The 27,363-nt window shown below is 35.1% G+C and overlaps 1 protein-coding gene across 4 annotated transcripts; it reads right to left on the bottom strand.

Moving 5' to 3' along the window:
* Positions 1 to 1,921: 1,921 nt before the first annotated feature.
* Positions 1,922 to 24,244, bottom strand: LOC103713229 (protein TOM THREE HOMOLOG 1-like). Of its 4 annotated transcripts, XR_605044.4 has the most exons (14): positions 23,703 to 24,233; positions 22,162 to 22,212; positions 20,600 to 20,633; positions 18,308 to 18,394; positions 18,141 to 18,192; positions 13,083 to 13,260; positions 12,783 to 12,878; positions 10,293 to 10,353; positions 7,190 to 7,254; positions 6,432 to 6,506; positions 6,258 to 6,339; positions 3,080 to 3,246; positions 2,865 to 3,001; positions 1,922 to 2,413 (listed from the first exon to the last, which is right to left on the bottom strand). XR_605044.4 is itself a non-coding variant. In XM_008800084.4 (13 exons), exons 1-13 carry the CDS (start codon positions 23,826 to 23,828, stop codon positions 2,390 to 2,392), a joined length of 1,098 nt encoding a protein of 365 aa, XP_008798306.1. In that variant the 5' UTR covers positions 23,829 to 24,226; the 3' UTR covers positions 1,922 to 2,389. The 4 variants fall into 4 exon arrangements, 1 of the variants encoding a protein (XP_008798306.1); XR_605043.4 differs by having other exon boundaries at positions 2,865 to 3,246; positions 23,703 to 24,237; XM_008800084.4 differs by lacking the exon at positions 2,865 to 3,001 and having other exon boundaries at positions 23,703 to 24,226.
* Positions 24,245 to 27,363: the final 3,119 nt, after the last annotated feature.

The following is a 27,363-nucleotide window of genomic DNA, read 5'->3' as shown; positions in this document are numbered from 1 at the left end:
AGTTGGTAATGAGTGACTCACATTGTGACACATCTAGCAAATCTGGCTACATGCTCCAAGTCCCACCTGAAAATGAAGTAGGTCCCATTGGGTGAGCCAATTAGGAACCTCTCCCTTGAGTGGAGTCTTAGAGGGCAGACTCCCAGCTCTCTCATCTTTAGACAACAACCAGCACGGTCAAATTATGGCCTATACTCGTGTTATCGTGATGTTCGTGTTTGAGGGAAGACAGCGCAGATCTATATAGATCTTGGATTTCCTGAGAGTATCGTAAATGGCCGGCAGTATGATGATGAACGGTCGTTTCCCTTTTTCTTTTTCTTTTTCTTTTTGGTACAAATGATGTCGAACATGTTAAGCCATTAGTAAACCAACCACACCATGTCAATGAATTGCGTAATATAGGGTGACGCCGTAGCTCTAATGTCCACTGTGTTACTGGCCCAACTAATCTATCGGAATAGTACTAACATAATTCAAAAATCTCGCTCCAAAGTATCACTCAACGAAGGTAGAGCTTTCTCTTAGTTCAGAAGGAGCAACGAGAAAGTCACCATATCATTTGAGTTGCTGAATCATTTCTAAGACTTAATTCACATTGTCACCATTCATTAGCATTCTTGTTTTTGCATGACCAGATTATTAATAAGTAATGTACACTCGGTAGACATTTTACTGATTTTCTAAATTCTGTGATTAATGTTACAATTTTATTGTTTTTTTTTTTTTGGAGCATAATGGTTTAGCTTTCTGCTAAATCAATGTAAAACTTATTTTTTTAGGGCTTTGTTTGTACGTATTAGAAATAGAATATGTTACAAAAATCTCTCTGAGATTTACGTTTATTATACTTACACCCAATAATTTATAAAACCTACACTTATACGCATTTAAATTAGCGGCGTTAGTGATCCATTTACCTCAGGTAAAAAGTTAAATTTTTTTCTAAATGAGAAGAGAGATATATACATTTTCTTATATTCTTGGATGGTTGTTATATCACATAAGGTTATTTTAGTTATTTTTTTAAAAAATTTGATATGACATTTGGGTCTAATTTAAAGTAAAAGAATTGACTAACATTTTGTTAAGTTATGAAGTAAAGTATAGGATAAAAATAAACTTCAATAGAGCAATTGTTGGTTTTTCATACTATTGAAATTTTACCCGTAATTTTAACTAAACTTTTGTAATGTACTCTTAGAAATAAACCATGTGTTTGAGAGAAATGCTGCTATATTTTGGGTCTAATTCTATATCTTTAATTAGCCATCATCCTCATATTTGATAGATTAACAATCTTTTACTAGAAGTTTCATCTATGGTCAAGATCTTACAAAAAGTTATTTACAATAAACAACAATTTTGAGGCTTCTCTAACACCTGCATGACTCTTGGAAGGAGGAACAGAACAGTGTTATATTCTTGATAATGGCATTAATGTTTGATAAAAAAAATGGATTATCTCTTGATGTATTTGTGAACTTTGAAAATATAGTTGCATCATGGCAGCATATACACATTCCATAGTGCAAGTTTATGCTAATCCTATGATATAAAAAAAAATGTCTCACAAAAGTGCAGGCAGTTGTAACTCTATCCCAGTTGTTCCAAAGCCACGAGCAAAACAGGATTAGGAGAAGCCACTCTGAAAATAGGCAGGTTCAAGCGTTGCTATTAGTTCCCAGGCTCCCTTAATGGAAGCATGTGGCTCGTGGCAGGTGGGGATCGATCATCTTGCCTTCGAGTCCTTTTCCACAACATTTTGTATTCCTAAGCAGAAAAAGGTTCAATTCCCTATAACAAACTTTTTCATCAAAATAGGACTCGGATTCTACAAATATCCTCTTAATAATATCCCACCATCATCTCTAGATAGATGTTTAAGGATATTATAATTCTTAACAAGCTGAAACAAATATTTTTAAAGTTAGATAGCTTCGGACTAGGTCTGTATTACATCACAGGCTCAAATCAAGCAGTCTGTAAGTCGGTGAACTCGAGACATTGTCAACAGAGTAAGATACTGAAATTAGCACATCAGATCACATCAAAAAATTGGCGATAAGAGCCATTGATCAAATACATTATTAACTTATGTTAAACATAACATCCGCCAAAAAAGTTCTTGGTTAATTGATGACCAAGAACCTGCCTCCAGGGCCTGCCAACATATTACAGTTATTTGCATTCCGACTTGTAAGGAGTAGAATGCTTCCATCTGCCCTCCTGTTACCGTATCCTTGTGATCAATCCCCATAGAAGCAGTGAGCAATGGTGTGATGCCTAAATCAGCACCCTTGCTCTGTTGGTTCGGATAGTGGCAGCTTCAATTGAAATGCTCTGTTTGCATGTAAATCAGCTTAAGAATTACGAGATCACAAGGTTGCTATATGGGGCTTGCTTTGAGAGCCTGCAGTTGCCATATTACAGTCAAAAGTCTGGTGACACTAGGAATCAAATTATATAGATCATCAAAACTTAACAATTATTGACTCGACTGAATTGTTACTAAATATACATTTTTCACATCTAGTAAGGATAACTTTGATATATAAAGATGTACAACTGAAATACAATGGCAGGGAAGTTAAGGAAAAGGCAGCATGAGAGTCATTTTGGGGAATATTTAGAGCAGCAACTGAAAAATGTGAATAAATCATCATCTTGATCAGTCTTAAAACTAAAAAAGCACTGCATAAAGAAAATGCATTCACAGAGAAAGTTATATCATGTCTGTTCAGATGCAATTAGATTACTTAAAATACATGAAAATATTAATCACTTCAATATATTTGCTTTTTGAAAAGAAAGTATTTAAGGCACCAATGTCTCGTCATCAAATAATCTATGAAATGATCAACCTGATTCCTCTCAGACCTCGGGGCTGCATTTGTTGAATTCAATAAGAAGCTATATGTTAAGGGAAATCAACTTGATGGTCCTCAAGGCAGAATATCAGCCATTGAATTTTCATATTGCCCAAGATTCACCAAGAACTCTGCATCTGATGTAAATAGGTAGCCAATCCACTGAATAGGCGAAAAGAGGAAATTTGCCCAGGAGATTGTGGGCGTACCTTATTCTGTGATGATGTGACAGCAGTCCTCCACTGAAGATTATGGGTATCTATTGGACTTTCCCTCATAAATGTTACTACTCTTGATTCTTCTGGTCTATCAGCTGCTGGCTGAGGAGGCAGTTCTCTCATGACCCACAATACAAAACCTGATGGCACTGATGAACCTGCAAGAAAGTTAAAAGGTGAGGTTTGGCAGCATTGTTGTAAAAACAAAAGTTAAGATCTTCGTACATCTTTTGAAAACTATACTTCAAGAAAGTAACAAGGCCATTTTTTAAGGAATACAGTCCACATGTAACATGAGCACATTCCATAAACTGAAAAGTAGACAGATTTTCAGCAAGTTTAATTGCAATTACGAGATGAAGTACAAAAACTATACAATGTTTTGGCTTTAAAGTAATATAACAATCATAGATGGTAGAAAAGTAGTGTTTTGATGAAGCTATTCCACAACTCGGAAAAAAAAAAAAAGCGAAATCGATCTCACTACAGCATGCTTCATGCCTCAAATTAAAATGTTTCAGGCATAATGATACATTTAGTGAAGTTGCAAGCTCGATATACTTGACAATGAACTGATGAAGCCAAAAAGACAGCCATATAAATACAATGGAATAACAAGGGCTCCACCACAGAAGCATGAATACCAGAGTAGTTTCATGATCCAAAGGTAAAATGACTTTACCAACCAAACCATGTCCTTTTAACTCAGTCTTTACAAGAAGTTGGATTCTTCTGTAATAATTATCCTTGAAAAAATTGCAAATATGATGGGATTTCCATGTGCATTTAAATTTTAACAAAACAAGAAAGATAGAATCCTCTGGACCCATGATCCCATGCCACATCTCACTCTTTTTCTCTTCCACCATGAATCCCACCTCACGTGCTCCCTTCTCTTTCTTCTATCATCATGAGAACCATCCCCTGGACTTCCCTCTCTTCCTTCTGACGCCCTCCTCTCTCTTTCTTCTACAACTTTGAGACTCACCCCCACAACTTACGCCCGCCCTTCTACCACCATATCCACCATGACATCCTTTCACCCCGTCCCATATCTATCTCTCCTCCATCTTTCAAGTAGTTTGATCCTGGTGCAACATTCATCTTCCTTGCTTAGTGAGTTTATACCCATGTTTGATGAAGAACCAATTAAAAGGGAATGAGAATTTCGTGCCCTTGCCTTTGTTATAGGTAATTGACCATGGTGTCAGATCAAAAAAAGGGTCATATCAGGTAGGCTGGTGGGGCCAAGATGAGATGGGGCAGGGTTGGGTCGTGCAAGTGGAGTATTTCATGGGTTCCCTCGTTTTGGTTGGATCACCAACAATTTTCAACCTAGTATTGGGTCAAACCAAGAATGGTTAAGGTTGTATATGTAGCCTGGCCCAATCCAACCAGACACTTTTGCACCGAAGCTGAAACTAGGCTATCAATTTTTTAAAAGACAGTTGTGGTATGTGGGTGGTCAAGGAACTGCAAAGTGCATATGTATTATGCAACTGCATATGCGGGTATATATGCAGCTAGTATTTTAAATATTTAAAAAATAAAATACATCAAATAATAGTAGCAATAGTTTTTATGCATAATAGCAAATTAACAAGAATAACATCTATTAATATTTTGAGCAATTATTTGAGGTAGTATTAGTGATAGCATAATTAATATATTGATATTATTAATATACATGTATCTGGCCTATGTGAAACCCAAAGCGAACCCAACCATTAGCTTGAACTTGTCAACCATTAGCTTGAACTTGTCTTGTCCGCATAGGCTTGCATAAGATTGGACAAACATATAGTTGCACAATGTTAAAAGGCCTATATATGCAGTCACAGTGATAATTATGCTACATATGCAGTCATACTATGTTAATCCTGCTACATATGTGTTTTCAAAGTGCTAAGCAAACTATACTTTCATTCCATATGCCATCGAACCACATATAGGAGCTACACAAAATATTCCATATTTTCATTTCATATGTTGTTCAAAGACAAAATATTCCATATTTCCATACAATATGCTCAGGGGACTGCATACGCATATGTACCTGTATGTATAACATATCTTCAAACAAATGCAAACCTAGATGAACACAAATCACAATGGCAACCTGATAACAAAATTCTGCTGAGATGCAGCCCAACCCACCATGGCCTAATTCGTGTACAGGTTGAATTTTTTCTTATGTAGGTCAGGTTCAGGATTGGTAGTTTGGTTAATTGTCGAGTTGGTTCGAATGGTCTCATGTCTGGAAAGTGTTTGTTAGTTGGATCTAGTTGTCTACTGACCCAAAATAACCTGCCAAAGTTGCATGATAACCTAAATCGACATGGTGCATGCTATAACACCCAAAAACATCAGCAATACCAACAGATGCTAATTTGTACAGGTATCAACAAAGGCACATGCTAACAATTCTTTCAAGAGTTGACAAGGACAACTAACCAACCAGGCTGGCATTTTTAAAAATAGTTTTGGCCAGTCTAAGCTGGTACAGGATGCTTTGAGCAACACAAGCCAGTTCAATCGTACCTACTGGTAGAATTGCTAAAGTTGGTATTTGCTACATACAATATTACAACACCTTAAATAAAAACTTTATTTTATCCTCAATTTATTGCTATTTCTTCTTAATTTGTTGATTTCAACTTTTTTAATTATCCATATGTCCAAAACTGATCCTGGCTCACCAACTAATAGTTGTGTGATACCATGACAAATATGGGATTTAAACCTCTCATGATTAAGAATTTGAAAGGTTATACAAATCCAATTGCCATGACCGTTTGGACTAGGTTACAGATGCTAACCTCCCAGAAAGCTAAAGCTGAACCTAAATCTGAGTTCTAATACGGGAGCAAGAATCCATGACATGTAAAATGGCTTATATATATCTCAAAATTATCTCGATTGTGCTTAATATTTTGATACTTTGTCCTTTTAATGAGAAAAATATTTACGTTATGATGTACTTGAGGTATCTCAGAAAAAATTACAATTTGGCACCTTGTGACACTCATAATGTCAAATAATAGAATTTATTATTAAGCATTTTCATATCAGCATTAAGTATGCATGTTTGTATGATGCATGTGTTCGATAACTAACAATAATTGTTTAAATTATGCTTATACAAAAAAAATGCAAGAGAAAGTGTTACCTATAAAGTAATAAAGAAATATTAGAATTGAACTGCTTATGCTGTCCATACGTGCTGAGTGCCAATAAGAAAGCAGCTGCAACTGAAAGCAATACAGAGGCTCAAAATTCAGCAATTGTTGACCTCTGGTGTTGTCTAGGATCTAGAAAAACGTACAAAACCATAAGAACATACCGGAATATTAGTAACAAGGGCTAGTACAGCAGATGATGTGAAACATATGAGAGTGATAGCTGCCAGACTTGCAACCTGCACATAATACCAAAATATGCAAGAAAATTAAATGCTACAAGTCAATGACATAAGAACTCGTGCATGAAACATGCAACGCATTTGCAAAGCCAACTGTATGAGTTATTTTTGAGCCCATTTAAAAAAAAAAGTAACACACATTGACTGCTTGAAACATGTCAGGATTCAAGTGTAAGGAATTCATAACGTAAAATTTGCTAGACATAATCTATTACTGACATGCACAGTGAAGACAGTATGGCTATTAAAAATGCAAAGAGAGAAACAATATTATTAGTTAAAAAATAACCTACAAGGTTACCTCTTTTCTTTAAAAAATTAATACTTATTTTTTGGGTAGTAATAATTATTAACAGTTTAGATGATGATATTTTAAACTGTAATTAAATTTCTTTGTAACGGAACCCTTGTGACCCTACTTTTTTTAATCCTTGACAAATTCTACTTTCCATGACATGTCAGAATCGAATTCCAAGCCTGTCTCACATGCAAGACAGCCAATATAAGAAAGTTAATAAGATATTCTTACTAATCAGTATTGACTAAAGATGCTTATATAGTTACCAATGCACTGATTTTACATGCAGCCTAGTGTCTTCAGAGCGATTTGACAATTCATTAAACAGCATAGAAATAGACTCAATGTGAAAGAAAATAAAGTTAAACTTGAGAATAAGCACCTTCCACATTTCAGTTGAGGCCATCTCGGATCGTATTTTGCTCATTTTGGAGAATAGCAGTAGTCCTTAACATGACCAAGAAACAAAAAAAGACACATAATGAGGTGTTAGAAGCTTAAATCACTAAAAAATGATATCAACCACCTGTGTTTAGAGAATTATCATAAAAAGAGAAAAGCATCATAAGGTGAAAACCATGTCTTATAATCAGCAAATGCATAGATTATTATCTATCATTATATTGACTCCTGGAGATTGGATGTTCAATCATTCACCTATGAAATAGTTAGTGAAAAACAAATAAAAACTTGATCAAATCATGAACCAAGACAGAAGCTAAAGTGTGAAACAATAACTTCACGGATTAACTTTTGACGTAGAAAATCAGCTGGGTCTAATAGTGATAGTGGGTTGTTAGGGTATCATCCTTGGCAGGTAATGTCTTCACTATCAGTTTGTAGTCAAGACAGCAATTACTCTTCATTGGATCTAATGTAGATAAGTTTGTTCTTCTGAAGTCAACAGATAATGCATGTGTAATCAAGATAAAAACTGAAATATGGTGGATGCTTGCACCATATGCCATCTGAAAACAATGAACTGGTGGTCATAGCCAGTCCACAGATTTTGTCCACTTGCTTGACCAGCAAAAATTTATTGAATAATGGAAATCTGCCAAACAAGTGTGCTTCTCCACCCTTGTCGACGATGTTACATTCTGATTTAGTACCCCAAGTTATTACAGGAATGCATGAATTTGTTAGCAACATGAGTGACAAGTATCTTATTAAGAAATAAAAGATATTCATTTGGCGTATGCTAATATGACATGTGAAGCTATGTCATAACGCTTCATGCCAATAGATTGGTTAGTAAAGAAATTAAAAAAAATCATCTGTTGTAGCAAAAAAAAAAAAAAAGAAATTATGATGGCCGATATTTAGATATCAAGTACATTCCTGTTAGGTGAAAGCAACACAACAATTAAATTAAACTTCGTTTCTAGAAAAGTGAAGAAAAAAGAAAATGGTGGCTATATATGTGCCAAACATAGCATGGTTAATTATCATTTTCTCATTTTCATTATTTCCCTTTAACTTTCTCAGCACCAAAAGAGAGCCATAGGCTTTAAAGCACCTTTGTTAGGTTTCCGGCAAAGAGTATACAATACTTTGACATGGTTCCAGATGTTGGACTTATGTATCCATACGTGCCCTTTTTTATAAGAAAAGGATTCTCAATTTAACCTAATCAAATAAACTTATCCAACTGAAATCTAATTCGCAATAGAACACTGGATTGTACTAGGAAAAAAAAGAAAAGCTTATGAATTTTTGTTGCTCAGGTGGGTAGAGTAGTTTTTTTCAAGTCCAACAAGAAGTTACTCTCATCTTACCAAAGAGAACTTTAGGCAGTGGTACAGTTATCTTCAGTCACATCTCAGAGGATTAGATGTGAGGAGTCAATATAATACAACCTTATTCAATTTTTTCAATAATATGATGGGCCATTGGATTATAACCACAGTACCTATTAGCTATAAGTTTCAGAAAATAAAAAGTTAATTTCATAGCTACAGTTATCTTCAGTCACATCTCAGAGGATTAGATGTGAGGAGTCAATATAATACAACCTTATTCAATTTTTTCAATAATATGATGGGCCATTGGATTATAACCACAGTACCTATTAGCTATAAGTTTCAGAAAATAAAAAGTTAATTTCATAGCTGGCCTACAGGTAAAATGTCATCCATTTGAAAGATGCTCTTTTCCCAAAGAGAGGAAGTTTGAGATTATGCATTGGCTTCAAATCTACGCTTCATGGAATGTCCATCATAACTTATAATCTGGATCATTCATTGTCTACCTAAATCAGAAATATTCTGCTTTACCAAAGTAACAAAATGTTCCAAATTATTAAAAGGTCCCAAATTATTCTCACAAAATTTATTAACAAAAATATTAAGCTATTCATGAATTATTCACATATTTTACATTTATTAATGAATGACTAAAGTTAACTCAAGAAACATTCACAAATGACAAATTAATGATGCTACATGTTGTTGTGTCTCCATTGGTGAGGTGTATTCTTTTTCGTTTCTTTGGTGTATCCTCATTACGGTTCAAAAACCATGAACTACCTATGTACCCGTGTTAATATATTCAGCTAAAATTGAGATATTAAGGGTTAAATTGTTTTTGCATAATTTTGTATGAAGGGTCTCACAGAATTCTGCATTAGTTATAATATTTTTTTTATGATGTAATTGTAACTTTGTATGGTCATAAATCTTCGGTCAACTCGGCCCTTGATCTTCATTTTTAAGTTCTTTCAACCTAAAAATTTGCTTTTTTTAGTCGCTGATGCTGAATGAAGATGGTGAAACACCCAATCGGGAAAAAAAAAAGCTTTTTGGTATATTCTAACTTGCAATACATAAAAATGTTGTTATGACTTCATTTAGTGATGTCACTTAAAACTTTGACAATTTCTTTAATCAGCAAGAAATTTGTCTTTTTTTAAAATAAACATAGTCATTTAGTACTGGTTATATTTCTCCCCCCATCCCCCAAATATACAACTTGTAGTTGGTTCGCATTTTCATGTCCATGCTCTGTACTTTTTTTCAGTATTTAACGAAACATGTTAGAGAAAGTATAGCAATGTACTTTATGTACATACCATAAGCATATATGTTAGCAAGTTGTCCACACGTGTATCCTTTCTTTCTTAAGGATCAACACACCCAAGCAAACTACGGGATATCCATATGTGCTTTATGTGAGTTTCTTGCTTTTAGAGTGATCATTGTAATCACTTGCATATAGGCATTCATTCCAAGACACCTTCCTATCTTGAGTGGTTCTAACTTAATACTATAATGCTCGAGTGAAGAAGCAATTTTCACAAGACCTGTTCATCTAATTGTTTAGAAACTAATATCTAAATGAAATATTACCAAAAAAATAACATAAATTGCATGTAATATGATTCTTTTGAAGTAGTCATTAGCGAATACTGGTCAAATATACAGGTGCCACCTCTAACCAAAAAGAAAAATCATATAGGTAACTGTTTTGACTACAAAGCCGCTCACCATAGCACGCCAAAGCACAACCTAGTAGAAGGATGGCCACAGAAGAGATGAAAAAATAGACCTGCAATACAATAATGTTAAATTAATCAGGAATGACGATATGTTTCTTTCCTAGCTGAGAGTGTAAGGAAATAATAAAAGAGTTCCAGAAGAAACAACTATCTAGGGCATACTATTCATAGTCAGTGCTACACTTGAAAGCAGACCACTCAAAATCTGAAGCTTGGGAAAGACATTTCAAGCAGTAAGTTGATCTACAGCTTTCTGTTCGTGAATATATTATATCTAAAATATATTTGAAATGAAAGTTTGGTGGCATAACATTGCCCAACTAATACATGTCTCCCTGTCTCCCTTACTAACATGAAATACACAAATGTCTACAAATGTGTCTATCACACGTCTACAAATGTGTCTGTTCTTTCTCACTAATTAACAAGTTGTCTAGATTTCTTGCCTTTTAGCTGGACACTTCTTGTGAGCAAAATTTTAGTAGCACAAGCATATACAGCCAAGAATTGTAACAAGTCCAAACTCCAGAGAAAAATCTATGGCATGACCACAAAAAACAGTAAGGATGGAAGAACTTTCCCCAGCAAGGCATACAAAGGAAACAAATCACTATATCCAGACAACATTAATCTTCATTAGATTCTTATCCCACTAGTCGTCCATATATAATACATTTTGGATTGCAGGAATTCATTTAACAATGCATTACAAGATAAGCATGAACAAGATTCTATATGCTAATAACTGGTGTAAGATGCGTTTGGTGGTAAGTGGTAAGATACTTTTAATCAAAATCTAGCGAGATTATTAGGCGCACCTTAACTCCAATATACTTGGGAATAGTTATCTCATGCTTTATTATTGTTCTATTTTATGATTGTTCTATTTTGAATAGGATTAATTTAGAATCCTGTTTTACTTAATCTCTGAATTGACAAAATGCTAGCCAAAAAACATTTAGTTTCCAATGGTCATAGTCTCTTTCATCATGGAGCACAATGAGGGTCAAAAATATTATAATTGTCACTTCTGACTTGCTTATAAAATTTATTATTTAAACACCAAGGCCAAGCTTTCCTATACTAAGCTAGCTAGGATGAACACTTTAAATAAGGAGACAAGAAGCCTTTGTAAGGCAAATTGATTCATCTCATAGAGAGATTTATAATATTTATTCTTCTATTGATATTCTTTTGGTGAGAGATTAAAAAATCATTGCCAGGCAGATTCTATTTTTACAATCGAGCCAAAAATCAGTGAAGTGTTGGTATATAATTCAACTACAGTAAAAAAAAACAATTGTCTGTTGTGCATGCTGACATATTATTAATTATAAAGTCGAAGCTTGATTTGTTGGTTGTTTTTGCTAACTGAGCAGCCGTAGTTGGCAGGATCATATTACATATTGTTTAGCATGAAGTCCCACTATTAATTTGAAGTTGAAAGAATTTGATTCCTAGATGCCCAAGTTGCCTATTTTGAGAGAAAAAAATCAGCATATACAATTCTACACCCTCCAATATAACTTGGAAATCAAATTCTAGATCACAGTTACTTGTATCAATGATAAATGACTCAAAAATTAGCTGTTCTTTGAATGACTGGAGTTACGAACCATATATGGAGCAGATATGTATTGAGATTAATAACTTTATGGTGCATATGAGAGAATAAACAACATAAGACTTCAAAAAATTAATAACTTTTAGGAATCAAAATGTTATGGTGCAGAGGCACCAATAGCAGTATATAGTCGTGCCAATTTATTAGCAGCCCACAGTTCACTGCTTTCACTTACGATTTATCCATCACAACTTCACACCCCAATATAATTACCCTATCCTAGCAGTTGCATTTAACAGCCTATCAAAAAGTGGGGAAAAAGAACTATGATTTCTTCTCCACAATGCATACACTATCAGACTCTTATTTGTGAAATATTTACACTGTATAAGTGGCAACAATGAATTCTTCCAATGAAGTAACTTCTTCATCCACTTTCACTCAACATGGTGCAGATACCTTTTTCCTTGTTCTAAAAAAGGGCTGTTTTACCAGCCAACTCACATTTAAGCACTGATTCCACCAAGTTCAAAATTGGTAAAAGAGATTGCATTCAACAAGATGGAAGCATCAACAAGGTATGCACCATGATTTCATTAGAAGATGTTCCATAGAAAGTAAATGAATAAAATAAGCATGACCATTAGCCTTATTAAAGAAAGCTTTCTTCAGATGGATGTTTAGGAAAATCAATGTACAACATTCTGCTTAGAGGTAAGGTGCTAGATGCACTTTTTAGTTCAAATCATTTGTTGCGACAAACATGCTTAATCAGGAGAAACACAAAACATGCTACTTGTGCAATTTAGTTAATATGGAAAAAGCAAAGTTGTGTCAAAATGAGGGCAAGTACAAAGTACACAACAACCAAAAAATATATCTAGTACAAGAACTGGTAAAAAGCCAAGTCCATACCCTAGCCACGAGTGAAGAATCAATAGGATTGTTGGCTCTACCAACCCAAATGAGGAGAGCAAATGCAATCATAAAAACAAATGTCAGTGCAATCACCTACAAAACAAAAGTGGAAATTAATTTGCACTTGTACATTATGACACTAAGCTAGAGAAGCATCAGTATGTTTATTCTCATATAAGTTGTTCACAAAAGATTCTTCAAAAATAACACCCAACATAGATTTGATACAGTGAAGATATGTAAAATTAAGCAACAGAACCCCAAGAAATATGGTAACTGTGATTATTTTATGATTACCAAGATCACAAATTTCTGTCGGCTTCCAACATGCATAGTCCCGAAAGAACAACATCTCCTCCGACCATCTGTGTGTAATGAACTTATCTTCGTCTTTGACTTTTCCAACAAAGCTTCATTATAGCTACTTTCATCATCTTCTTCGTCTTCATCATTTGCCTGGTGGCACAGATCGACCCTGTAAAAGCATTTCTCTGATAAACATATAGCAGAGTGCTTTCTTTATATGTTTGCAGAGACTTGGGCAGCATTCTGCTTATGGTGCACATAAAATTAATGTTTGGTTCGTAATATAAATATAACAGTGCAATCTTGAATTCTACCAGTTCACAATTTGTAAAGAAATCAAGAAGTTTAACTGCTTCTCAGTCAGGCAACACCAGTGCCCACGTTATTGCAGATGATTTCTGATGCAGACAATGTGAAAGCTGGCAATGTGATATGATTTGATAATAGTTAATATTCAAATTAATATGGACTGCATCGAATGTCAATAAAATTTAACATTTGTTAAAAGGCTAGGCAATCACTTCCATGTTGGCATAATGGGTGAGGTCTACCTTCTTAACAACTGCTATAGTTTTGATACCATGAAAGGACAGTGACTTATCGTTTTTCTAGTTACTAGGATTATCTAGTTAAATTTACCTGATCATATCATATTTCTATTGCTATTTAATCTCTCGTCAAAGGGCATGAGATTCCAAGAGTTATATTCCTCTTATTATTCAATTATTTATCAAAAGGTAACAGATTTAGCAGAAAATGAAATGACAAATGAAAAAGAAGAAAGAGGGGATGAGGAGTTAGCTTGCAATGATGAAAGATAAAAATTGAAACATGGACTCAAATCTTGAATATGTGAGACAAGTTTTTCCATTTATCTTTCAGCAACAAAGGATATATAGATAAATGAAGAATCCAGGCAAGGCCAAAGTAAAACTTTGGGAGGGTGACATCAATAATCAAATCTCTATGTAATATATCATTTCCAGTAATCAATTATATGACTGCTTAGATGATGTCAAATGGAATGGGGCCTCAAATCTTTGATATGTAAAAAGAGTCCTATTTATTTCATTTCTCACCTGCTAGAGTTTGTTTTCCAGCTTGTATAAAGCATGTATGAATCTGAGAAAACTAACACAAGGTTAGCTAAAAATTTCAGGTTAGCTAAAAGTTTTTGACTGCGACAACCCAATTGCAGAACTCAATAGAGGGACATGCGAATTAGGGTTTTCCATTCATATTAGTTAGTTGTTAAAAGGAGTTTTACTGCATAAATTCAAAAGAGGACGGAAAAAAGCAGACTAGCCAATTTTCAAGAGATGACGATTTTGTGACTTCACCAATGCCAATAAAGGTTCTAGAGATGGTTGCATTAACAGAAACTTAACAGAGATGATCAAGAGGGTTCCATGAACTCATTCTTAAGATTACTAGGGATTCTCTGTAATATCTAGGGCAAACTAGCAAGAAAACCTTGTACATTAGTCTGTATTTTTTAAGGTCATGTTGAAGAGAAAGCTACAATCACACTATTAGGTCTACAATAATTTCTCCTACATGTGGGGTCTACAACGAATCTATCCAATGCAAGATTCTTATCCAAGTTTCCCAATCTCGGTATCGGGCCTGTACAGGGACCATGCTGGTGCAGCATCAATACATATGGTATGGGCATCGATATGGCATACTGATTCTCGGCACATCTCCCATGCCGAATCTCGGTTTAGTACTAGTACGGGCATATGGTATGATACACCTGATATGGGGCAATATGCACCAGTTCCGTGAACCAAGTTTTTATGCTTAGCGTCTAATATTTAGGTTCTTAACAGGAATTTACATGTTTGTTTTTAGGAGAGATTGGTTGGGTTTTAGAGAATTCAAGCATTTTGGGGTTTTCGTCTCTAGATTCTAAAAGTTTCGGTGGGCCTAAAGGAATACAACCAGTCATGCCCTTGTATACAATTATGGGAAAAGCTCCCTCCTCAATGGCTTAAACTTTACACTGACGGCTTTACATCCAGAAGTTGCTCTGGCATTGGCGGTATCATTAGAAATAAGTGGGGTGACCCTGTTCTTTCTTACTCCAAGCAGCTGCCGGATAAATCTATGTCCTACTTCATGGATTCGTTCGAAAGCGAAAGAAAAGACCAGAAAATGTTCTAAGGATTGGGCAGGATCTAAAGGAACCCAGTCACAATAGGCCTTCATATTTGAAATTCTACGAGTCTATGTGACTCAAAGAATTAGCTTCTCTTAGATCTTGATCATTAGTTTTCAAGAGAACCGACTAATTCTTAAATTTTTGCTTCGAAAGTTGGATGGTATCCAAAGGCAACTAACAAAACTTCCTGATAATTCTTTGCTATCTTTCCTTCTTTTCTACTTTTACAATTCAATTGTATTCTCCTTTGTTTTCGCATGCCCTCTCTCCATCAAAGTAAATTGATATGAAAACTGAAATAGAAAGCAAGTGATCACTATTTCCTATGGAAAGACAAAGAAATTGATGGCAGGCAATTCAAAGAAAGGATTGGCAAGATAACTAATGGAAATAAATATTCCTTTGTAGATTAAAGGATGTTATTATAACTAAAGTTATGGGTGTGAGATTCATATATAATGGAAACAAGTTCTATCAATGATAACAATTAGCCTATAAATAATGAAACAATGAGACTCATAAATTGTGAAATAAGATTTCTTGAATAGCACCATGGAATTCATGAATGCAAAGCTGTCAAAGGTTCCAGGTGAAGTAAGGCGCCAACATCTCTTAGAGCCTAGATGCATGGGCAAAATTATAGATATGCATATAAATAATAATGCATACATGATTCTAAATATATTTAACAATGAAGTATCATTTTATGAACACAATACAAAAAAAAAGTACTGGGATTCAGATTTATACAAATACGAAGGACATGGCATGTTCAGTGCTGCAGCTGCAGCAGCAGCTGAAAAAGAGGAGGAGGAGGTGGAAAAGGAAGAGGAAGAGCAGGACCAACACCAGCACCAACAGCAGAGGAGGAGGACAAGGAGGAGGAGGAAGAGGAGGAGAAAACGAAGAACAACAGTCAAAAAATGGGACTTCAGTCACCTATTTCACACAGAAGCAAGGTCCCCTGTTTCACACAGAAGCAGGGACGCCCCGTCCAAAGAATAGGAACAAGAGAAAGAAGAAAAAGTTCACACAACAGCAGCGCCCCCTGTTTTTCCAGAGAAGCTAAAATTTATCTTATCAGCACAACACACAAATAAAAAAGAATAAAAATTTATTGGAAATGCTAATGAAGTAGGGGTGATCTTTTTCTTTTTTAGGGGCGCAGATGCCATGTGAAGAAGAAGAACTGGTAGATGGCTAGATGGCTTTGATGCTGTCGCACAGGTAAGAGGGGAAGCCTGGCATACCAAACTTTAGAGCTCTTTTAAACCTTTTGGAGTTCCTCTTTACTCCCTTGTCCCTTACCAAACCAACCACTTCATTAATTTCTCTTGGTTTTTTAATTGTAGAGCTTTGATTAATGGCTGAGATTATTCTTGCAGATCTAATCAGGAGATTAAGCTTTATTTGAGAAGGCATGCCTTTTTTGCACCTTAAAGCCTCAATGAGATGAATGCCTTTGAGGCTTTTTGTGTGCCTCTTTAAAGGGGCTTCACCTCACTACAAGCGAGGCACTTCGGGTGGGCTTCGCCTGTGCATCATTCCTAGGCGTGATGGAGATACACCTTTGACAAACGAGCATGAATGGTGGATATTTTTTTAAAAAATGCAAGGAGTAAGTTTTCTATATTAATATGAAAGGCAAACAAGTTTTTTACTAATTGTGGAGGTGGCTCCATGAATATTCCAAGTGGATTCCAAGAATAATTGAGATGGTTGCATGACAATGAGGATGGCTTTTATAACGTGAAAAGATATCAAGATCAAGGTGAAAATGGACTTTTGCTGGCGAAGGAAGATGGTTTAGATATTTGGAGGTAATTCAAAGTGCTGATATTTTGGATAATGGTAAAAAAAGGAAATGGATTAATGGGAGATAAAATAGAATGTATAAATAGGAAATGGGAAAATATATCAAAAAAAAGAGATAGTACAGATAATTTTTATCTCTTTCCATTCTTTTCCTTCTTATCATTTTTTCCATTCTTTGCATTGCTTTCAACTCTGACTTAGAGATAGCAGATTTTCAAGTTACTCCTATGTCTATGTTAGCATCCTATCTTATAACAGGCATTAATGGGGAGATAAGAACCAACTACTTTCTAGTTTCACTCACTTTTTCTTTTCCGGAAGTTGCCTCGATGCAACCCCCTCTTCCTAATGTGAATAAATGTGGTGCCCTCCTCATCCCTCTCGAAGTTGTATATTTCCTGATATTATTTTCTTTCTTTTGTTCCCCATCATCTTTATTTTCCATTCTCTTCTTTCCTGTTTCCTTAAAATACCATAGGGGAAATTGTGGATGAAGGGGAGCATATGCACAGCTCGTCACAACACACTAATATTCCTACAAAGAATATGAACTACATATTGAATAGCTTTGTAGTCCTCATTGTTTATGTTTGATAGTTTAGATGCATAGATACATAAGCTGCCTGAGGAAAGAAGTCCCTATCATTCTCCTAGGCTGCAAGATTGGGTTATATTCAGTTAGATTACATTTTTACAAGCAAAATAGAATGTAATGTACAAATACAGTATGATGGAAGCTAATGTTATTGACAGAAGGTTCAAGAAAATGGATCAGAAAAGTGAAAGACATGGATTTACAACCAAGTCTACAGTCTCAATACCAGCACGTACACTGGTACCTTAATTGGTGTGGTATTGGTAGTTTGGTACCGTACCAACACATGGTACAACTGTTGGTGCTGGTAACAAAATTCAGATATTGTACCGTACCTGTACAGTAGGTATCAAGGGACACAATGCTACCACTACCTTACTGGATAGTACTGTACTTCAATCCATGCATGCAACTAAAAAATATATAATAACATCTAGTAAAAATTACTACATAAAGAAACACGGTGAGAACTTACCAAAATGACAAGAGCAGAAGGAATGCAGCTAGAAACAAAATTTCAGGACAAGCTGCAAAGTAATAATATTACTAATTAGATTGTTGATGTGTTCTTGAATGCATAAGTTTACGGGAGTTTGTGGAGCAAGCCCAGAAAGAAATCACTAAAGCACTGAGATGGCATACCCATCAAGAAAAACCCACAACCGCGTGACCAGCACGGCCAATCCCCACAAGTAGCAAAAGGAGTAAAGATGAAATATGTCAAGTAACCTGTTACAGAATTAGCAGATGCTATTAGAACATATGGTGTAATAAAGGTGGGTATCACTGACAATGTATAACTAGACCAATGAATTCCGAATAGCCTGGAAGCTATCAGCTGGTACTATCAAATAGACTTTCAAAAAATTCTAGTATAAAGCAAACAAAGGCAAAATAGCAAAGATGTATTTTATAAAATAATCTTCCCTTCTAAAGAAAATAAAGTAATGTTGTGTTTACTACCAAATTAAAAGCATATTGAGGTCATTAAAAGTTACAAGGACAACTGAAAAAAATCCAAAAAGAGATATGCCAGATGAGCAGTCCGCATGCTGGTAAATGCAATAGCATTGTACATACTCTTTATCTAGCAGCATACTGTCCCGCACAAGGTTTATGGGTATTGTATCTATAGAGAGTGAACATGATGGTCAGATCAATATTTATTTTCAAGACAACAGAAGCCAGCTCCTTAGTTTCTACAGTTTTGGTTTGGTTGTTGTTGATGGAACGTTAGTTTTTCTCTGAAGTTCTCATGGTAAGTAACAAAGAAACTAAGTTCAAAGTAACATATTCCATCAAAATTATAAATCAATAAGTTGTTTCTTCTTCTTTAGGAAATTTATACTAAGATCTTCCCCTGTTCATTCTTCCTTGCTGCCTTTCCCCAGCAATGAAACATATTGTCATTTCCTGGTGGTGTGATAGAACAGCTTTAAATGCGTTCTTACACTCCCAACGAATATACATGTTTCGAAATAGAGATGCTAAAATAATTTTAACATAGTTAACTAGGAACCATGTTGTTTACATAGGTTGATGGAGCTTTTTTTGAAAAAGAAAAATCCATTAGTGTACATTCATTAAGAATTATTAGCCTGTATTGCTTCTGCTGCAATAATATCAAAATGAGTAACCCAACTATTAACAAACAACAAACTTGCTCAACCAACTTGTGACTTTAGTTAATATAATCCTAAAGCTTTCATTTTAAGGTATTTGCAATTTGTAGCACATCCAAATGCACATGCTGACTGACATGCACCTTTTAGTGGGCCTAAGAGTCATAATGAAGCCAATTTAAACTCTCTCAATTGAACCATAGTTTCATCAGCCATCAATATTAAAAACCTAATACCTAGTTACAATTTTAGAACTCAATTGTTATATGATTTAAACTTTGCACTGGAACTATTTGGCATATATTATTTAATAAAACATAACTCACCATAGATGTCCAGTGATCCATATTTGATTAAGTGTAATAGTAAAATGCATATGTTAACTGGAGCGAGGAAAAAAAAGCAAAATGTTCATGTTAATTGTAAAAAGAAAAAAATGTACTACATATACTAATGAGATTCGCATCTTTCAGCTATCACTATCGTAGTAGTGCCTATTATGAGATTGTTAATCAAACACTGCATCAATATAAAAATTAAAATTACAAGAGCAGTAGCAACTTCCATGGAGAAAAATATCAAAAATATTATTAAGCTTTATTATTTATAATATTAAGAGAACTAACATATTTATTTATGTCACAAGCAATTCCAATAAACCTTATAAATTACAGTCAAATCCTTATACTGTTGCAAATTATTTGTTTTCAAATTGTTAGCATCTACACTCCCACACACTCTAGGTGGGCCATAAATTCAGCTGATAATTGTCAAGATGCAATAAATCATATTTCACCAGATTCTAGAATGCAGCTATGAAAAAATATAGGCAGTCTATATATAGCTTTATAAAGAGACTGATTTTTCAGAAAGCTATGACATGAGCATCTTCAAGGTTGCAGCAACTCGTGATACTGTCTTGTATAGCTTCATGCAGAAAGAATATCTGGAATCATCTATTAGATGGACTAAGAATAGAATGGAAACAATTTTACAAAAATTAGACAAAAACAAATTAAGTTGACATCACAAAAGTCATCAGATATTTTAAAAATTGCAACTTCACATGAGACTACAGAAACGAAGCGACAAAAAATACATTAAGCTGTTGCGAGATTGGTGGAATATACTAGGGATGAGTTTACTATTAAAAGTAAAATATGTGACCGTGTTAAGAACTTTTGAACAATCTTATATGAAGCTAGTGCTGTTGAAAGAATGATATCATAGTTAGCATGTAAATAATATATAAAGCACAAGATTCCTGAACATCAGGAAAATAGCATTCTATACATCTTAATACTTGTCTCACCTAAGTTGTATGACCCAATCATGAGATGGAAAATCTGCAACACAGCAAGCAGTTTCCGTTAAAGATTAAAAGACAGAATTTATCAATGCAGCGGAATGCATAAAAGAAACAACAGCACATTCAACATACAATGGTGAATGTACAAAAATCTATACTGCCATCATATGGAAAGTAGATCGATGTGTCAAAGATTTTCCTTTTTATTAAAAAAGGAAGAAAACTCAAAAGTATACATGTTCTTGGCTATAGTAAATAAGACTTATAATATATCAGACAATGTACATGTTTTTAAGTACATATTTTTTTTAAATAACACCATCTTTCTACATGCTTTTTTTAAAATCAAGTAGTTGGCTGGAACATGGCTTGCATATCCAGGAAACCATATAAATTTGATTGGCCAAATCTTTCATTGTCACAAGGTATCAAGATGGCATGTTTCACTGCAATTTCGGATCTTACTATAACAACAAGACCAAAATCAAGCATCAACTTATCATGGATTCAATAAGTACTTCTCGATCGTGAACCTACACAAACTGATTAAATAACATGACAAAGAAAGAAATACAAAAAGGACTAAAACATCTATGTGTCATTTTTTATGTTTACTGTTCTTCAGAGTTCAAAACCACAAACATTACACCAGAAGAACATTAAGCACTGATTATATAGCCAGATATTCTCTCTTGTGATTTCTACAAGCACAATCTACAGAATTTTACTCAAATTATAAGGAGAAAATGAATTACTGAGACAAGCAATTTAGGATCTGCTCAAACATATAAGCAGATACTAAAGTCAGAAGTGTTTGAGTACTATAAACTGCCAAAGTCACTGTGATGCGGTACAGATGATTTAGAGTAGAAAATATGAATAGAAAGGAGAAGGGAGGGAAGTTCAGGAGTCCACCTGATGTCAAGACAAAGTTTTCATTCCAAAATACTCTAACTCAAACAGTAGATATGGGGGTGCCATATATAGCCCCCTATGCAACTACCCATGATCCCCACAAATGATCATGTAACTACCCATGATCCAACAACATCATGGGTCACTACACTAGCCAAATACAGTCATACAAGCCAGCAACTAATAAAAGACGAAAATACATAATAAATAAATGAAAATACACAAGAAAATAAAACTAGGGTGGCCGAAGTGCTATGCACGCCGGCGACGCCTATATACATGCTGGAAACGGTGGTCTGTGTCCCCACCACACTGCTTTAAATTTGATCGGCCACTTAACAACAATGGAAACTTAAAACACATCTTTTTTTATTTTTTTGGTGAAAACGGCAATTCATATAGCTCTAACATGAGTATATCCTGCCAAGTCACAAGGAAAAACACATCTTTGGTTCAACCAACTACAAGTAGAAATGATCATTTAGAAAGGCAGTGAAAAATGATTGAATCAAAATAAGTTAACCTATTTCTATATATCAGATTCTACTAATATAGCAAAGTATGATGATTGCTCCATCTAAACATTAAGTAACATAAAACTTAAACGACAGAGTTGGATGATATGTGCCTCAAGACAATGTTTCACTTACCTTTTGGCGAGTCCAGCCAAGTTGTTGATTGCGTAAGTGGATTCTTAATAACTAGCATAAACAATAAATACATTAGTATAACTAATTCATAATGAGCAAACATATAATTGTAATAGGACACCAAAAATTCCACTTTTTACATTGAGTACTTACATTAGAATGTAATAGAAGTAAGAAAAGATGCATTAGACATATCTATTCCATATTTCACATCACTTAAACAACTGCATCAGGTTTCAGCAAATGATCTTTAATGCACTGAGATTCATTTAAGCACAAAAGGCTGTTCATTAGACATATATACTGGGCTCATATAGAACATATAACTAATGATAAACTCAAAGCACTGTATAAGCATCCAATTGACATACAAACCAGCACCGCTGATTTTATCTTACTTCAGCTCTACAAACATCACAATCAATGGTTCTTGTCAAAACCACAACCTGAAAAATCACAAACACCTTTAATTTTGTAGCCTATGAAGATCTACTTCTGGGATATACAAAGTGATAGAAAAAGTACCTCTCCCCATATAGAACCCCTAGCAAGACTTCCCTATCTTTTCTTACAATAAGCATACCACAAAAGATTACTATAGCCATTGTGGAGTAGAGAAAGGATTGTGTTTATGAATCCTAACTTTCTATAGACATTGTGAAAGTGCAAACTTACAGAGGAATCCTACAAAAAAATCAGCCAAAGTGCAAATTACTGAACTAAAGCATTAAGGGAATCCAAATGCCTGTTTAAACTGCTATACTAGTTATGGAAGGAAAATAGAAAGGACTGAAAAAAATCCTTTAGAATCCATGAATGTTTTGGCATAGGTGGGTATTGCAAGGAGTAGACACACAGTGCTCTCACAAAATCTATCCTCGATCCAAGTGCTTTGCTAGTTAAACACACTCCCTGTGGAACACTAACTGAAATGGAAGAGACAATAGATAAGCCAAGATTGTACCAAAAGTAGGCAGCCATTAATGATCTTATCCATATGGTTATTAAATTCTATAGTAGACACTATTGTGAAAACCAATAAGAAACAAACAGGGAAGTTGCTGTCAAATAACAGCTCAGGTGGAAAATATTGGCATTGGTACAAGCTGAAAAAGGTTAGTTTCTGGTAATATGAATCTTTCTTATTGAATGTGCTTGTGAAAAAAAAAATCTCCAATACCTCTTCCTCGTATTTAAATTTCTTTACGTTCTTTTCTCCTTTTCTTATTTTTCTTTCGGTTATAAGTGGTCGGCAGACTGCAACTTAGGAGTTCGGCAATTCAATAGAGCAGAAGAACCATTATTTTGGTTGGCGATTACTAATTTAATTGCTCTGCACTTTGGAAACTTAACAAGATAATCACTTTAATAACATTCAATTCATGATTACTGCCGTTCCCCACAATTTCCCAGATTAGAAAGAACAAGAAAACACCATGGCGGAAAACAAGGAGGATAAATTTAACGAGTTCTTGCTCTGCATCGCAAACAAATCAAGAAAACAATTAAAAGAAGCAAGAATCAACCAGAAAGGGGTCAACCTGCAAGAAGGCCACGATTGCGATGGCCCCATCAACGATAGCAAGAACAGCGTCGACCGCCACGATTGCCAGCGGCAGGCATCTCCCACCACCCAGCCCGCCCTTGGCTCCCCCGCCCCGCAGCATCTCCTCTTCCAACCCAGGGAGAAGAAAAGGGGCATAAAAGGATCACCAAGAACGCCCTTTTCTAGAAGTAATCTTGTACTCCGACAACCAGAAGGTATCGATTTCGACCTAAAAATCGAAACTTTCGAAGCCCGTTGAGTCGCCGAGCCGTGGCGCTCCTATTAGGGTTTCTTCGGATGGCGGTGTGTTTGGATTATAGTTTTGAGAGTAGCGGAGAGAAGGATGAGGAGGATTGCGGAGGAGGAGGGGGGGGAGGAGGAGGAGGAAGCCTGAGTCAACGAGTGGAGGGGTGGGGGGAGATGTCGGATGCGGCCTTGGCGGTTGGCGGATCTGCGGTTTTGACCCAAACAACGCGATAATCATATAGCAACCAAGTTTTTATAATACTATAAACCATTCAATTGAAAGTTTGCAATTTTTTATTATCAATACTAATTAGAGAGAGAGAGAGAGAGAGAGAGAGAGAGAGGAGGGGGGGGGGGGGGGGGGGGGGAGGGAGAGAGCTGTGCACAATAAAGCAATGTATTTGTTATCCATACCATTTAAGGAGAGTGAATTGTGCTTCCTTTTTTTTATATATATAACAGGTGTTTCATACATTATGAGTACAAATACATCTAATAAAATTAGAAAATAATAAAACTTAATATGCTTTAGACAACTCCACCTTCATATTTTATAGAGTACCTTCAGAGTGGCAGGCCACATAATAAGTCTTTCAGTGTGTAGCTTCATTGGTCTCTCCGAACATATGCTTAGCCAGAAAAATTATCCTATCACTCACCATCACCCAAATATTTTAAAGCAGAGAATGTCCCTCTCTATAATAGTGCTCTTTTTCAGACATCCCTCCTGGAGATAGCAAGCTACTCAACAGGAAAAAGCTTTTGTTATCAATATTATATTAAAAAAAGTGAAGTATGCCCTCTCCCATGCTTCTCTCTTTTATTTTTTTAATTAAAAGAACTTGGAGATCATGAGTTTTTATGGTAGTATAAACTGTTTCCGCTATGAATGGCTCCCATATAAAGAATTTTAGTGGTTATAGTGGAAATACAATAGCTATTTCTATATATGTGATCTCGCTCCATGTTTCTGTGGAGCCATTTATGCTATTTTTGTTACCACATATATTGCAGCAGGAATTTTAACAAAAAGTTCTATAAATAAAGCATATTAGCAATGTCAAGGGCATGTTTGGTGTTGCTAGAAAAAATGCATTTTTACAATTTTGACGTAAAAAAAGTACTTTTTGGAAGGAATAAGTATTCAATAATAATATTTGAAATCCACCGCTGCAATTAAAGGAAAAAAAAAAAAAGATGCGCTTAAAAAATGCCTGAAAACCTAGCTTCTAGCTTCTTTTTTTTTCTTTTGTAAAAAAGGACATTTTAGAAAAGGTAACCTTAAGCTTTTATCATAAATCATTGTACAAAGAACATGCGAGTTCATTTACCAAAAAGAGAAGAACATGTTAAGTTAGAGAAAGTAACAGTAAGTTTATTCACCGAAAAAAAAAAAAAAAAAAGAGCATGTTGAGTTCTCTGTACCCTTCCAATCGAAGCAATATAAAAGTAGGCACAAACCTCTTTTGAGTTCTAATGGAATTAATATTGTGCACCTTTTTTTGAGTACATTGGATACCAAAATATTAAGTACAAAATGTAAAATATATGTAGTTGACCCCTTAGTTGCTTTCAGATAAGAGATATTACCTCAGATTGCTGGAAGGAGGGGAGAATTGCAATAAATTCACCCTTTGCACCAACCCAGGTGGTCTGGTATGCACACAAGTGATGCTGTCATGGCACAAAGAAAGGACACCATGTGAAGCAACAGGTTGGTTGCCAATTTGATGAAACTCTCTAAATTTGTCATGTTTTGCACATCAAGTGATTCTCAGCCTTGCATATGTTTTTCTGACTTCCGTGCTCAACTTGATTATATTCATCTTTTTTTCCCTTCATTTCTTTGAGAACATGATGATGGTTTTCAATAGTGGCTCTTTGTAGGTGGCATCTGTATTCTCTTGAAGTTCACTAGGAGCACCAATAGTTGCCCAAGGTAAATCATTTATGTAATGTTAGAATAGTTTGTGGAGTTTTATGCATGCTTTTATGTTGGTGAGAAAGTGACAGGTTGCACCTTGTCCATTCCTTGTTGGAAGCAATAGCTAGTCTGAATTACAGTGTCCTGTAACTTAAGTAGAAGATGATGAAGGCTGGTTGATGCGCAAGAATTAAGAAATTTTTGCCACTCTTAACATGGTTGCTTGTCATGGTACCCCCAATCTGATGCATAATCTTGGCGCTAATATCTCAGCAGATATAAAATGATAGATAGTGAGATATTCGGCAATACAATATAAACATATTGGTCAATATTTTTCAATCAGATATTTATTTTCTTAAATGGATTGGTTTTGTTAGAGTAGAAAAAGGAGTTACATCCCGGCAGGAGGTATTGTCCGCTTTGGATAAGGATGCACGTGCGCTGCCTTTGAAGGCAATATTCTCCTCATGGCTTTGCCCTTTAAAAGGCGCCTCTCGAGGGAAGGGGGTGTGCCCCGTTGGAAAAATTTAAATGCGCAGGCAGCCCAAGACTTAGCTGTGTGCGCATATGAATTCAGTGAAACGCTCGCTGGGGCGTATCGCTGTGGCTTTTGGGAATTAAAAGAAGGCTGGCCGTATCCACATTCCGCGGACGCATGCTAGCCCTCTTTGGTTTCCGCAGGCGAGCGCCAGCAGGCTGGCTGGCCGCGTCCGTGGATCGCAGACGCATGCCAGCGCCCGCTGGTTGCATAATTACCGCGGACGCATCTGCAAAAATGACCAAAAAATCTCCTGACTAATACCCCTATATATACTTCTATTTCATCCTATTCTGGAGACGAAAAATTAGAGAAAAATATTAAAAAAATTCTGAAAAAAAAGTTCTTCCTCTTAGCTACTTCTCACTTTTATTTTTGCAATTCTATTCAATTCATTTTATTCTTTTTATTTCATTTTTCGCTGGATCTGCAAATCCGATCGGGTTCGTTTTGACTTTTCCGAGACGTACTGAAGAAGAAGTTGTAGGGTCGTCGTATCTTAGAGGAGGATTGTCGAGAGACTAGTATGTGGGGGCCAACACTTATTTGGGACAGCATCAACATTCTTCGAACTGCCTTCAATCAGGCTATTTCCTCTTACTTTTGTTTTAAATTTAATATTAGTAGATCTGTAGGATTTGTAATTTTATAATTTGAATTTATTAAACGAATAGATTTATTTTATGCTAGAATAGATTTCTTTTGTAATAAAATAGATTTATCTTGATATCGAATAAAAAATATATATATTATTTCTTTTAAGAATTTTTATTAATTGTAATTATAGATTTATTTGCTTAGTTAGGTAATATATTGCTAACAATCTAAAGAAGTGTTTATTTATTTATTTATTTTGTTAGTAATATATAATTCAGTAAATTATTTTAAAAAGGTAATAATTTTTTTAATCTCCAAGAGGTTTATTATACCTCCATTCAGACTCCT

This window comes from Phoenix dactylifera, chromosome 11, assembly GCF_009389715.1.
Source record: "Phoenix dactylifera cultivar Barhee BC4 chromosome 11, palm_55x_up_171113_PBpolish2nd_filt_p, whole genome shotgun sequence".
Classification (NCBI taxonomy): Eukaryota; Viridiplantae; Streptophyta; class Magnoliopsida; order Arecales; family Arecaceae; genus Phoenix; species Phoenix dactylifera.
This window is presented reverse-complemented; position numbering and strand designations above follow the sequence as displayed.